The 14,385-nt window shown below is 40.9% G+C and overlaps 1 protein-coding gene across 1 annotated transcript in view; it reads left to right on the forward strand.

Moving 5' to 3' along the window:
* Positions 1-2,468: 2,468 nt before the first annotated feature.
* cntnap2a (contactin associated protein 2a) overlaps positions 2,469-14,385 on the forward strand; it is a 502,190-nt gene continuing 490,273 nt past the window's right edge. Inside the window, exon 1 of the mRNA XM_088322778.1 lies at positions 2,469-2,826. Within this exon, the coding sequence (XP_088178904.1) occupies positions 2,730-2,826 (97 nt within the window). The 5' untranslated portion in view covers positions 2,469-2,729. The remainder of the gene's footprint in view (positions 2,827-14,385) is intronic.

Genomic DNA, 14,385 nt, shown 5'->3' on the forward strand with positions numbered 1-14,385 from the left:
AGGAAGTCTCTTTACCACTTCAAATGTATTAAAAATGAAATCGATTAGGTATCTTTATCTCTTATTCAGATTGTTGTTCGGATTGCAAGTGTTTATTAAGGTTTTTTTGATTCAAGATTCAGGAGATGGCACAGTATGTCTCATGGTTTATTGAAACAAAATTGGATATTTAGATTAAGAAAAACTGGAATAGATTCACTATCACGTCGGTCAAGAAAAGTGAGGTTAATTTGTTTAAATAATTGAATTTGTCGTCTAATGCCACGTTTTTACACATTTACCAACCCCCACAAGTGAGTCTTTATCTGGAGAAATGAAAGGTATATTGTAGTCATATGTTTAGTATGTAGTCAACTCAGGAGAGCATAACAATTTTTGTATAATAATGTGTGGTGGTCATTTTTGGTAGTATTCATGAATTCGATCGATCTGTTATACCTCTTCAGGCCTTTTTTTCTTGTTCAATACATTTTATTGATCATCAAGGAGCGCAATTTCTTCTAAAATAGCTTCTTGATTCCTTTTTGTTGCAAGCCACTACTTGTCGATCAGACGACTTCAGGGCAGCATTTACTTATTTATTTATTTTTCTTCAAAGTGTATTCATGAAATATCCATTCACTCATGGGAAAACAGGTATTTAGGGGAGCATTATTGATAGTAATAGTAGTTCCAGTAGTAATGCTGTTATGCATTTGTCCATTATCTGCACCGCTTATCTTCTGTAGTGTCGCCGGGGTGCTGGAGCCCATCCCAACTATCTTTGGACAGTGGGCAGAGGACACCCTGAACTGGTTGAAAGCCAGTCGCAGGGCACACAGGGACAGACAATTTACTTGCTCATTCACACCTAGGGATAATTTGGACCAGCATATCAACCTGAAACACATGTTTTTTGGAATGTGGGAGGAAACCCACACAAGCACAGGAAGAACATGCAAACGCCACACAGGAAAGTTTGATTTCCACTGTGCTGCTGTGCTGCCCTGCATTTGTACATCTTTTTTTTTTACATTAAAATTGAATATATATATATATATATATATATATATATATATATATATATATATATATATATATATATATATATATATATATATATATATATATATATATATATAGGGCAGCACGGCGGCACAGTGGTTAGCGCATGTGTGGCACAGTTCTGAGGTCGTGGGAACCTCCTGCGTGGGTTCAAATCCAGCTCCAGACTTCCTGTGTGGAGTTTGTATGTTCTCTCTGTGCTTGCGTGGGTTCCCTCCGGGCACTCCGGTTTCCTCCCACATTCCAAAAACATGCATTTCAGGTGAATTGGCCGGTCCAAATTGTCCCTAGGTGTGAATGAGCGAGTGAGTTGTCTGTCCCCCGTGTGCCCTGTGATTGGCTGGCAACCAGTTCAGGGTGTCCCCTGCCCACTGCCAGATGATTGCTGGGATGGGCTCCAGCACCCCCGCGACCCTACTGAGGATAAGCGGTGTAGCAAATGAGATGAGATGATATATATATATATATATATATATATATATATATATATATATATATATATATATATATATATATATATATATATATATATATATATATATATATATATATATATATATATATATATATATAGTTTTTTTTTTGTTTGTTTTGTTTTTTTTGTTCTTTGTTTCTGTCAGGGACCCGCTCGCGGTGGCATGAAAGCAAAATGCAAAAACACGGATCGTACAATGTTTTTTATTTCAAGCACCGAAGTAGAATCTTCACCACCAGAGGCAGCTGCCGTGGTAGAGAAAGGAGGCAAAGATTTGGTACACTGGAAATAAACAAAAAACAAATAAACCTAGGTACGAGATTAACAAGAAGGCTTTGAACGTTGTAAAAGAGGCAACAAACCAGCACCGAGCCCAAAAAGAGGAGTGTAGTGAGCAGCGGAGGTAATGAGGGAGCAAGGTGTGAGTGGAAATTAGACCCAAGGAGGAAGTGACCAAAAAAGACAAGGGGCAGCAAAAGGGTGAGGGAGAGAGAAAACCAAAACTGACAGCTTGACTGTGACAGTTTCAGTCTATATAATAAAGAAAGAAAGGTGCAAAATACAAAGTGGGCTCTAAAATATTTTGTTTCTTGAATTTGAATGCATTCTAGACTATTTCAATACCAAATATTTGTAAAAAAAACAAAAAACGAAGGCTTCTACTTCACGCATTTTTCCTATCAAAGGGTTATTTTTGGAACCGGTTCTAAAGGAGAGATTGTGGTACAATGATTTGCAGTATATATGTATATAATCATAGTATTAGAATGGCGGTTGTTCTCGAGGTGTCCTATTCTAACCAGCTACCACCGCTTGAGGGAGGGGACGGGGGGCTGCACTATGAGGCTGGAAGCGGAGGTATTTGAGTGAGAGAGGAAAAGGAGGGCGGCGGGGAAAAAGGAGGGAGGGAGATAAGTTCAGCACCACGGACAGCGCACCGGAGCGCCGCTATCAGCCGCCAGCCGACACGCTTCCTCGAAGCACTGAAGCTGACGCGTCTTAACTCTTCTTCGCCTCAGTTTCTTCCCTTTTTTCAGCATTCTTGCTTGTTTTTTCATCGGAAAGTCGGGAGGGAAGCAGTTCAGGGAAAGCATCACTCTCCTCCAGTCTGCAACTGCAGATCCGGACGGACCAGGCAAGACAAGAGCCAAGAGTGGCAGTGCCGAGTGCATTTCCCCTCCTTACCTCCGCGTCCACGCCGCCAGGGAAGATGCACCGTCTCGCTAGAGGACCGATATTGCTTCTGCAGACCGTTTTGTGGATTTTCTGCAACGTCAACTGCGCGCAGGGAGCTTTGTCAACAAGCCGTAAGTTGAGCTTTTTATTCGGGAGTTGCAGTGATGGATCGTGTTGGAGATTGGAGTCAATCGGCGCATTTATTTATGCATTGCCACTGATTGACTTGTTCTTGCATGCCTTTTTCATACTTGTCAACCTCAGACAATGTCTACCTTTAGTAATGATTGCACTTCTCCTTATTAAGTGAGGATAACACAAACAAAACGCAAGGAGTCATTCACTCACAGCAAGGCAGACTATGTATAAAACATTTCTCAAACTGGATTTTTGGGTAATGCTGTTGGACCGTGGTTCTCGTTGAGCTTGGGCTTTATCAGGTTTCATTAAAATATACCAATCTCATATATATTTTAGGAAAAAATATCTAAACAAAAACTTTGAATATTAAAAATAACTTGTTATGACTTTCACATCTATCAAATTCAGCAAATGCCCTCCTTATTACTATTGATATTCCACTTATTAAGCGATAATACACCTAATAAACACGACTCCGCACCAATTTACTCACAGCAAGACATACTATGTTGAAAGGGGTCTCAAAGTTGATTTTCCTTTGGGGCTGCTGGACCTTGGGTTCGGGTCGTGATGAGGCACATCAAGTATGATACAAGTATACCAATATCAGATGTATTTTAGGGGAAAAGATCTATACAAAACACGTTCCAAAACTAAAAACTTAAAGATTAACTTTTTTCGTGACTTTTTTATACAGCCAATGTCTCCCCTTATTAATGATTAAAATTCTCCTGATTAAGCGATAATAAGCAATGCAGCACAAAAAGACTGACAATGTAGAATTGTAGTCTCAAACTTTATCTTCTTAGGGTCTTGTAGACCTTGGGTCTGGGTGATGTTGGAACACATCAAGTTTGATAAAACATATACCAATTTTACAGACTTTTTAGGAAAACAATGCATACAAAAATACTAAAAATACAAAAATCATGTGGTTTGATAAACATATATAACCTCAAATATATTTTAGTGACAAAAATCTAAAGAAAATAAAAAAATAAGTGATCAATAAATCATCAATCATGGAAGACTAGGTATGTGAGTGGAAAAATCCAAAATCCAACTATTGCAATTCAGATTCCAATGCAGGGGTGGCTAACCCAGTCCTGGAGAGCCGCATGTCCTGCATGTTTTGGAGGTTTCTCTGCCCCAATAAAGGGGAATTCCAATCACCTGAATCGTTCTCAAGCTCTAACCAAGCCTGCTAACAAGCTGAAAATTGATGTCACCTGTTTTGGAGCAGAGAAACCTCCAAAACATGCAGGACGTGCGGCTCTTCAGGACCAGGTTAGCCACCCTATGTTCTAATATATGTCTCTAGACTTCAATCTCTTTCACACAAACTGTTCTGAATATGGATTCTTGCAAAACAACTTAACATTCAACTGTGACGTATGAGAAAACAAATACAGCCATATTGTATTTAAAGACCATGGGCAAGCAGATAAAATGCGTTACACATACGGCAGAAACTCACACTTATTTGCAAGGTGCATCCACTGTCCTTTAAGCTTAATTCCAACAGCAGATGCAAACTACTCTCTGAAGAGTGAACATCCATATTGTAACCCTTACTTGAAACCTTTATATTAAGGTTGGTGCTTCAGAGTATCATCTCGCGGCTTTGGGGGACATGTTTAAGACCCTTAATATAAAATTAAAAACAAAGATACTCTGTGCAAATAAATTCATTTTATTTACTGATTAAGCAGCATATACAGTTATTTCAGTTCTTTTCCAACTTGCAGTAAATGTTACACTTGTTTTTATTCCCATAAAACAATTGTTGTACAACATATAGAATTTGAAACGATTGAAAAAACATTTGACCAATGGGAAAAACATTTGAATTGATGTGTATGCTTTTAATTGAGCCAGAACAATGTCAATATAGATCAGAGCATGCCGATTTATGCAACCCTCTACCACCGCCTCCATGCATGTATTTTTTGTGTTAATTTGCATTCTCATCTCCATATGACACGTTTTTTTAATGCGTGTGCGTGCTAATCCTGGTGCGCGCGTCAGTTTTTGGATGCTTTTTCCCGTCACTTAATTGGCTCCTTCAAGTTTATCAATTGTGCAATCGGTTGCGCTCCATCAACGCTAGTCTACATGCTTCAGTGTACACATCTTGTTAAAAGTGTGCAAGAGGTGGGTGGAAAATATTGAAGAGTCTCACGAAACGCAATACCCGGGGTCTTTTGAACTCCGCTCATTACTTATAGCGAGTTGGTGAGTTGTCATTGTGGATCACGGTTTATTCAGAACACTTGTCCGTGAAATAAAAACACAGCTCTCATTAAAAAAATATGCATGCGAAAACCTTCACTCTTGAAAAGAATGAATCAATTTTCCTTTTAAGTTTTTTTTGTCAAACAAGATGTAACCGCAATGTCTAGGCTTGCTAGAACTGCATGCCAAACATAAGACCCAGCAGTCCCTCAGTAAATTCTATCAAAAATTATGAAATGAATGAAATGAAATGAAATGAAATGATCTGCATTTTATATAGCGCTTTTCAAGTCAATGACTTCCCAAAGCGCTTTACAATGTACTTCACATTTCCCAATAGCGGCCTTGCAGCCATGTAAGGCGCTAACCTGCTTATTGGGGGTATTAGGGGTTCAGTGTCTTACCCAAGGACACTTCGACATGTAACACGGACGAGCCGGGATTCGAACTGGGATCCCTTGATCCCAAGACGAGCGCTCTACCTCCTGAGCTACTGCCGCCCCAATGAATTTATGAATTTTGAAAATAAATACAAACCGAATGCTCCCTCTGGCCACTAGAGGACAGTAAATTATGCTTTCTCAGGTGTAGTAGGCCTAGCCTAGTGGATTGGTCGGACATAGCCTCATCATAATACCCATACAATGCTAAAACTTTCATTTTGTGTTTGTGTGTCTATCAATTTCAAATCTGTACGAGAATTAAGGCAAATATTATTCCTTTTCAGTACTCCCACTTGAGTATGTGTAGCTATGTATAGCTTGAGTTGGTCCAGGTGTAAGACTGCATTTACTCAACTGTCAATGATTATCCTCAGACATATTTGCACTTTAATATTGACTTATTGATTTATGCTGGTGTTAAGTTTTTATGGTACCATGTCTGCACTTTTAATGTTCATATCAGGTTATGTATGGGTCTTGGGGGTTTTACGGATAGTTACACCGGTTATCTATTCTGTAATTTTGTATTTTCTTTTGGTTATTGGAGGAATTGATTCTTCAAATGTTTGGGCTGTTGTAAATACAATGAACCAATCTGATTTGATTTTTTTTCAACCAATATATCCTGTGTTAAGCAGCAGATATATCCATCCATCCATCCATTATCCGTACCGCTTATCCTCAGTAGGGTCACGGGGGTGCCAAAGCCCATCCCCGCCATCTTCGGGCAGTGGGCAGGGGACACCCTGAACTGGTTGCCAGCCAGTCGCAGGGCACACAGGGACAGACAATTTGCTCGCTTAGTCACACCTAGGGACAATTTTGACCGGCCAATTAACCTGACATGCATGTTTTCGGAATGTGGGAGGAAACTGAAGTGTCCGGAGGAAACCCACACAAGCACGGGGAGAACATGCAAACTCCACACAAGAGGTTTGATCTCACCACCTCAGAACTGTGACGCGCATGCGCTAACCACTGCGCTGCCGTGCTGCCCGCAGCACATATATATATTTTTATTTTTCATTATATTTTTTTCTCCATTTTGCGCCTGTGAGTGACATTTAAAGTTAATTCAATACAGTATTTCCTTGTTTATCGCAGGTGTTACATTCAACAAAACAAACTGGGATAGACGAAATCTTTGAGGAACAAACTTTTGTTTTGATTTTTATTTTTTAAAAATTATTAAACAAAATATTCTATTATAAACTGAAACATGAACAAACGTTTTTTTTTAAATTTTGCATTGTTTTGCAAATAACTATGTACCATCAAATAATTAAAAGCGGGGAGACTATATTAATTCATTATGCAGAACAAAATGTCACGAACCAGAATGGAATCTCGGACCCAATTGCGTTCGTTTTAAAGGAATCTTTATTGAATTGAGCTGACAGAGCTTGCTTTGGAAGCCGATGGTTGTTGGTCACTAGCAGTGTTGGACGGAATGGCAACTCCGTGACAGGTAGGCAGAATCGATACAGCTTAGCGGGCAGATCGGTGGCCAGGGCACGGGAGTAGATCATAAACGTGGGACAGAAACAGGAGGCAGGCAGGAATCAAGCAGGAGAAGTCTTTGGTACTGGTAATCTTGCAAAACACAAGGAGAGACACAAGTACGGTCTGACACTCCCCTCTGGGTGCTGATTGCTTAAGAGGGGAGTGCCAGCCAATCAGAGAGCGCGCTCTTTAGCACCAAACGATTGCCCCAGGTGTCATGAGTTTGGCAATCATGACACAAAATGCACGATGCATATCCCTGAAGTAGCATAACCATGGAAATCAAACCACGTTAAATAAGGGATTACCTTATCCTAATTTTGCATATTGTCACTGTTTAAACATCAACAGGGAATTTTATCCCGCAACCACTACATTTGGGGAGTCTGTGTGCGCGTGGGATTATGTGTTTGTCATTGGTTTCTATTGCAAAATGGCAGGATTAAGATCTGGGTTATTTGGGTAAATCTTTATGAAAATGTCCATTGCCGAATGCATTAAAAAAACAATTGTATATTCCATTTGGGTTAAATACTCAATTTTTTAATTGAGAAGACTCCTCCACCCCTTTTTTTTTACCCCACAAAAAATGTTTTTTTGGTGAAATTGCCACTGGTCTGTGGAGTAGAATACGTCGGTGTGCTGGCAGCTCAGTGGGTGGCTAAATAGGATGCCCCTAGCGCCTGTCTGATATAGAATCAGATTAGCCTTTTCTCATCCCATTAAGCATGCCAGGTCATTTGACAAAGACATCAGTCTGCTGGTACCTCCAGGGCAAGCCTTCTTCTGTAATATTCATTTTATGTGCTGTCAAACTAAATGAGATTATTTAGTGGCATCCTGTCGCCCGTTTTAGTACCAAGTATGTTTTTTGTCTTATTTAACTGGCTGCTCTCTGGATGTTTTAATTGGTTGCAGGAAGAGCTGAGATCGGAGTGGTGTAGATTTCTAAAACATACAATTGTGAACCTTGTTGCGGGGATTCTAACAGTTCTTTTTTATGAGGCAGAGGATTAGAGTGGAAAACAGCCTGGTTAGTGTCAGATTAAATTGAACCAATACATGCTGCTTAGGCACTATTTGCATATACAGTGGAACCTCGGTTCTCGACCATAATCCGTTCCAGAACCCTGTTCAGAAAACGATTTGTTCAATCACCGAAATCGTTTTTCCCATTAAAAGTAATGTAAAATCAATTTAATCCGTTCCAACACCCTGAATGTTTACCATGGACGTAAACATGAATCGTACACTCGCGTTAGCATAATCTTCCTAACATGATTGTATAAAAATAAAAACAAGGATTATGAATAGGATTTCTTACCTTTGTGGTGGACGGTGGGGAGAGAAAACTCATCAAAAGTTTTTCAACCTCTTCCAAAACTTGCGGCAGTTGCTTGCTTATAGCGCTAACTTCCTTAGCCGCATCACTCGATTTGACAGCCTCCTTATTCTTTACTATCGTACTGATAGTAGATTTAGCCACGCTGTATTCACTAGCAAGATCGGAAATTCGTACACCTCTTTCATATTTAGCTATTATGTCTTTCTTAAAGGCAATAGTTGTACGAACAACTTGTCTTTTTTCACCTGTCCTGCTTGCACTGACCTTCTTCTGAGGCATAATTAGGGGCTAAAACACCCGCACGCCGCTCAGCATCGCACCCTAAAGTACCGGCGTCCGAACGCCGAACAGCAAAGCAAGAATTTCTCGAAATTTTGGGTCGAACACCGAATTGACCGAACTGAGAGGCGTTTGAAAACCAAGGTTTGTCATGTCCAGCATGGTCGCCGTGGCGACCGGCTGGCCCTGGCTGGAGCAGATCGTCTAATTTGCGTGTGGGTTTCTTAAGAGTGGGTTGTGGGTATTGCGGGTTGCTGGTTCATTGCATTTTCTGTTCTGCATTTTCTGTTCTGTTTTGCTCTGTCCTGTTTTGTTTGATTCGGAGGAAAACTGTGTTTGCACGTTTTGAGTAAAAGCCTGTTTTGTGAGTATCCCTAGTCTTAGTTCCTGTTTGCCTGTAAGCCTGTTTTTGTTTTGTTTTGTCCCTAAGTGTTGGACGACTTTTATTTCTTAATAAAAGTATCTGATCGTTCACGCGAATGAGTTCTCCCTTCCTGCCTCCTGCCTCCGAACTGTTCCGGTACCCTGACAAGGTTCCACTGTAGGTGTAATCGTGTGAGGTTTTGGTGCGAGAGTGAATCAGTGTTTGGATTTACAAGGTTAAGTTGTTAGTTGTGCTGCTTTATAGATAACGTATAACACTTTCATTTACTCACTCCATGTTCAACTGATGATGATTACCTTATTGGGTACAGAAGCCCATTAATGGAGGATCACGTCTAATTTTGTGCCCTATTTAGTCTAGCAGTCCTTGAGTTTTGTCATCAATGAACCCTGATGATCACTTTTCTCCCCTGCCATTCCCTGTGCCCTCATTACACAGCCCCTGCCAGTCTGTTTCCCTCAGACTCATAGGAATTAGTGTCGCCCGCCAACACTTCTTTCAAAAGAACCAATCTTTTTGTTAAAGGCGAATGAACAGATCAATTCTTTAAGTGGTTTGTTCCTTTTTCAGTTCCTCTGAGCTCAGCTTTGCACATCGTCCATTTTCACAAATGGCCAATCCGTAGCCAGGATGTGATGAGATATAACTGTAATCATTGACGGTAAAAATGACAAAAAACGAGTTGACATTTCTGATTCTGTAAGTGATTGGGCTGACATTTCTGGTTTAATTTTGTAAAAAAACAAAACAAAAAAAAACCTTTTTCATTTATTTTGGCTCACTAAAAAGAGACAACTCTTCCAGCACCCAAAAGGCTCTTCAGGTTTTTGTTGTTGTTTGAATCTATATATTATCAATAAAAATCTAACATTATACACAAAATGAATTCACGATTCATTAAAAAAAATCTACTACTGTTTTTTCATAACCTGTTTTTACTCAACATTGAACCTTTAAAAAAAGAACTTTTTGTCATGAACCGGAACAGGAGGAGGACCCAGATGCGTGACGTTTCTCACACAAGCTTTATTTTACGGGAAATGGGGTAGTCATGCACGTTAACCTAAATGCCGGTGATTTGGCGATCGTTGGGCGTAAGACGTAAGGCAGCTGTCTGACGTGCAATGACAGGAAGCCAGAGGCTGACGAGATCGATACCAATTGCACGAGACAGATGGGGTCGACACCGGACAGGACGGGACAGACAGGATTGATATCAGGTACTGGAGCCTGGCGTCCGATAACGAGCAGGCCAAGATAGACGGAAATGATACCAGACACTGGAGATCGAAATTAAACAGGACAAACTAGACGGGAACACTACCAGACACTGGAAATCGATATCAAACAGAACAAAATAGCAGGAACGAAACTGGAGATCGATATTATAAAGGACAAAAATAGATTGGAATGATACCGGACAGGAAACACAGGCAGGAAACCAGACAGAGTCAAAGCCCACGTCTTGCGGGTGCAGAGGTTTGTTGACGGACTGACAAAGGGTGAATGAGAGCACTGAGCTTGAATAGGAGGGAGGCAAATTAGTCAACGAGCCGCACCTGGCGCCAAACGGGTGGGGCCAATTGGGCGCCATGGGCAACCGTGACATTTTTGTCCAAACAAGAAAACAATATCTCTGATAAACACACAAAACATGTACATTAAAATATTTAGATTACAGTTCATCAAAGAACAATAAAATACAGGAATACTCCTTTTTTATACATAACAAATTTAAAGTGAAGTGTCCCTATGACTAAAAAATGCAAATATAAATGAAATGACTAAAAATGTCTAGACCAGAACGGACACAGAACACACTTGCGTTACGTTTCCTTCAGTTTTATTTGAAAAGGAAAGGGTTGCACCCACGATCCGGTGGGCGCGGGAAAATGGTCGCTCTGATGGCGGAAGTGGGACTGTCAGGAACGGGAAACGGGTCAGTAGCTAGGACGGGAGATCATAAACGTGGTCGGGGTCGGAAACGAGTCGAAAAGGAGAGGAGAGCAGACAAGGTCAGGATAAAAAAAACTGGTCGAAGCCGGGGAACAGACGGGCGCAAAAACAGGTGAGAGTCAGGTTCGAAAAAGGCTTGCCTAGAGTAAACTGAGGTTCGCAGACGGACTGACCACAGGTGACAGAAAGGAGTGGGTTTAAATGGGGACTGGGAGCCAATCAGAGTCCGAGGCAGTTGGAACCAAAGGAGCGGGCACAGGTGCATCACATCAGTAATCATGACAGAAAATCGACAAAAAAAGCAAAATATTTTTGCTTTTTACATATTTGATACATTTGAAGTTAAACACAGTATCCTGAAAAATTGGCAAAGTACCAAAATATCTAAATGATTAACTCTTTGGTGCTATAAATAAACTATAAAAATACAAAACGTTTCAATCATTGCAATTCAACATTTAACCAATATAGACCGAATCAACACATACCAACTAAAAACATGGACAAATAGATTAAAATGTGTAAAACACGAATGAAAAGATCAGCTATTTTTAATGAATATTTTATAAGTGACTCAGCTTTTCGGGACTGATACGGCTTATTTTCCTACTTTGACAAACTTGTCTCTATTCACTCTTCTTTGGTCCTCCCTAGATGATGCCGTCCTTTTTGACCAATCACATAGTATACAAAAATGGAGAAAAAAGATGTCTAGAAAGGAGCCGGCTCCTGATTGGTGAGGAGCCACTTCTCGTCTTTCACTTAAAAGAGCTGTCTCAAAGAGCCGTTGCGTTAGCAAACAACACATCACCAATGTCAATGCTGCCATTTCCAATTTGTGGACAGATCAGGGAGCGAACGCGCCGACAATCATGGCTTGCAAACGATTCAGTGATTGAAAGATTCAGTGAGTGAATGTGCTGACACATCCAGAAAATGCAGTGAGAGTTGATGTTGAAAATTTCTGTGATTGAACGATTCATTAAATGAACCCAATGCTTTTTTAAAAATGATTCAGTGATTGAACAACCTCAAATATCCGGCCCAATTACATTTCTATGAACGAAGCATTCATTGAATTAATGAGCTTCCATTCCCCGATGTTTTGTTGAGAGAACATGCTGACATTCCTCATTCAAAGACAATCCAGTGAGTGAACAGACAGCGAATAAATGTGCTGCCATTTCCTGACATTGCGATACAGTACATGAACATCCTGAAACTGTTCAATGGATATTTTATTATGATCGATTCAGTGAATGAATGAATAACTGCCTTTAGAGGAAAATACCTAATATTTTCAGACCATGGATGATTCAGTAAGTGGACAGTAAATGATGCTCCTTTGGCGCCAACTGCTGCGGGTTCTGATTGGCTACCGATCAGTATTTGTACCCAGTGCTGTCTGTCCCCTTTTGTCAGTCCGTCTGCGAACCTAAGTAAACACTAGGCAAGCCTCTTTTGACCCTGACTCCCACCTGTTCCGTTTTTTGCTCCCGTCTGTCCCCGGCTTCGACCAGATTTTTGAACCTGACCACGTCTGCTCTCCCGTCCTGGCTTTCGACTTCTTTTTGTCCCCGACAACATCTTCTCTCCTATTCTGGTTTATGACTCGCTTCCGACCCCAACCACGTTTTTGCTCTCTGTCCCAGCTACTGACACGCTTTTTCCGTCCCCGACACCGCCATCGCTCGCCACGGAAGATCCACTTCCGCTTATCCGAGTATCAGAGCGACCTGCTTCCCCCGTCCAGCGAACACCGGATCGTGGGCGCAACCCTGTCTCTTTCTTCCAATAAAACTTGTAAGAAACGCAACGCTAGTGCATACCTGTCAACCTGTACAGTTTTGACGTACAAAGTACGTTTTTTATGCATTTTAAGATGAGTTCGACGTACAAGGAAATCTGTACGGAAAAACGCTAATTTGTCAGTTATGGGTACCATACGGTATGCACTAACTATCACGAAACGGCAAATCATTCAAGTCTAACGAGTTCGCCGCGGAAGCCTCTCTCGGTATCGTTTTTTTCGTTGCAAACGAAGCGAGCGGTTGATGCTAATGTGCACCTGCGTCTGCCGCCTGGGGATTTCCCATCATGCATCATTCCGAAAAATAAAAAATACGGTGTACGGTAATCTTGTATTTTGTACAGGAAAATATCACAGTTTGTACAGGCATGAAGCCTTGGAGGTTGACAGGTATGCTAGTGGGTCCTGTTTCCGTTCTGGTCCTGAAAGGAAAATTCATTGACATTTTTTAGATGATTCAGTGAATAAACATCCTGAAATCGTAGGTTTAAAGATGACTAAATGAGTGAATGATTCATGGAATGAATGTCCTACTTTTTTTCTGACAATTCAGTGAGTGAGCATGTTGAAGGTTTAGGTCTGCTGAGGATCTAGTCAGTGAATGGTTCAGTGAATGAATTTTCTGTTACTTCTAGATTATTCAATAAGTAAACATTCTTCTGATTCATGGAAATAATCAGTGTGTGAAATAACTGAAATTTCTGCTTCATTTCTTTTTGATTAATGATGATACTGATTTGATTTACTCAAATTTACTGTCATTTATAGGAATGGTCAACTTTGCATCCCCTTGCAGGGAACACAGCCAACCTGACACAGCACCACTACTGCACTTTCGTCTTTCAGTTCCTCATATTTTTTAAATTTAGCTAGCTTCTCTCATTATCATATGAATATTTTACCCCACCAAAATCTTTGAACGCTGCTTGGGGCACACAAATACTTGACTTATACGTTTCCTCTTTGAAAAAAGATAACACTCTGTTATTATTATCGAGCAAATACTTTATTTAGACACTGACTGTCAGGACTGGAACGGAAACAGGACCCAATTGCGTGACGTTTACCACAAGTTTTATTGAAAGAAAGAAGAAGGGCTGCGCCCATGATCCGGTGTTCGCTGGACGCTGGAAGCAAGTTGCTCTCGGATTCGGATTGTGATCCGAACACGGAGGTGGATCTTCCGTAGCAAGTGATGGTGGTGTCAGGGACAGAAAAAGCGGTCGGTAGCCGGGACTGGGAGAGCAAAGCTTGGTCAGGGTTGAAAACGAGTCGTAAGCCAGAACGGGACAGTAGACGTAGTCGGGGACAAAATGAGGTCGTAAGCCCAGACGGGAGATAAAACGTGGTCAGGAGCAAAACAGGTCATAGCCGGTGACAAACGGGAGCAAAAACGGGACAGGTGGGAGTCAGGGTCAAAAAAGGCTTGCCTAGTATACACTGAGGTTTGCAGACGGACTGACAACTGTCACAAAGAGTGACAGGGAGCCAATCAGAACCCGCGGCAGTTGGTGCCAAATCAACGGGCAGAGGTGAGTCACGTCAGTAATCATGACACTGTCTATGCTTAATAGATATGAATTTCACTTTTAA

This window comes from Urocampus carinirostris, chromosome 18 (assembly GCF_059441175.1).
Source record: "Urocampus carinirostris isolate Australia breed hairy pipefish chromosome 18, RoL_Ucar_1.0, whole genome shotgun sequence".
Classification (NCBI taxonomy): domain Eukaryota; kingdom Metazoa; phylum Chordata; class Actinopteri; order Syngnathiformes; family Syngnathidae; genus Urocampus; species Urocampus carinirostris.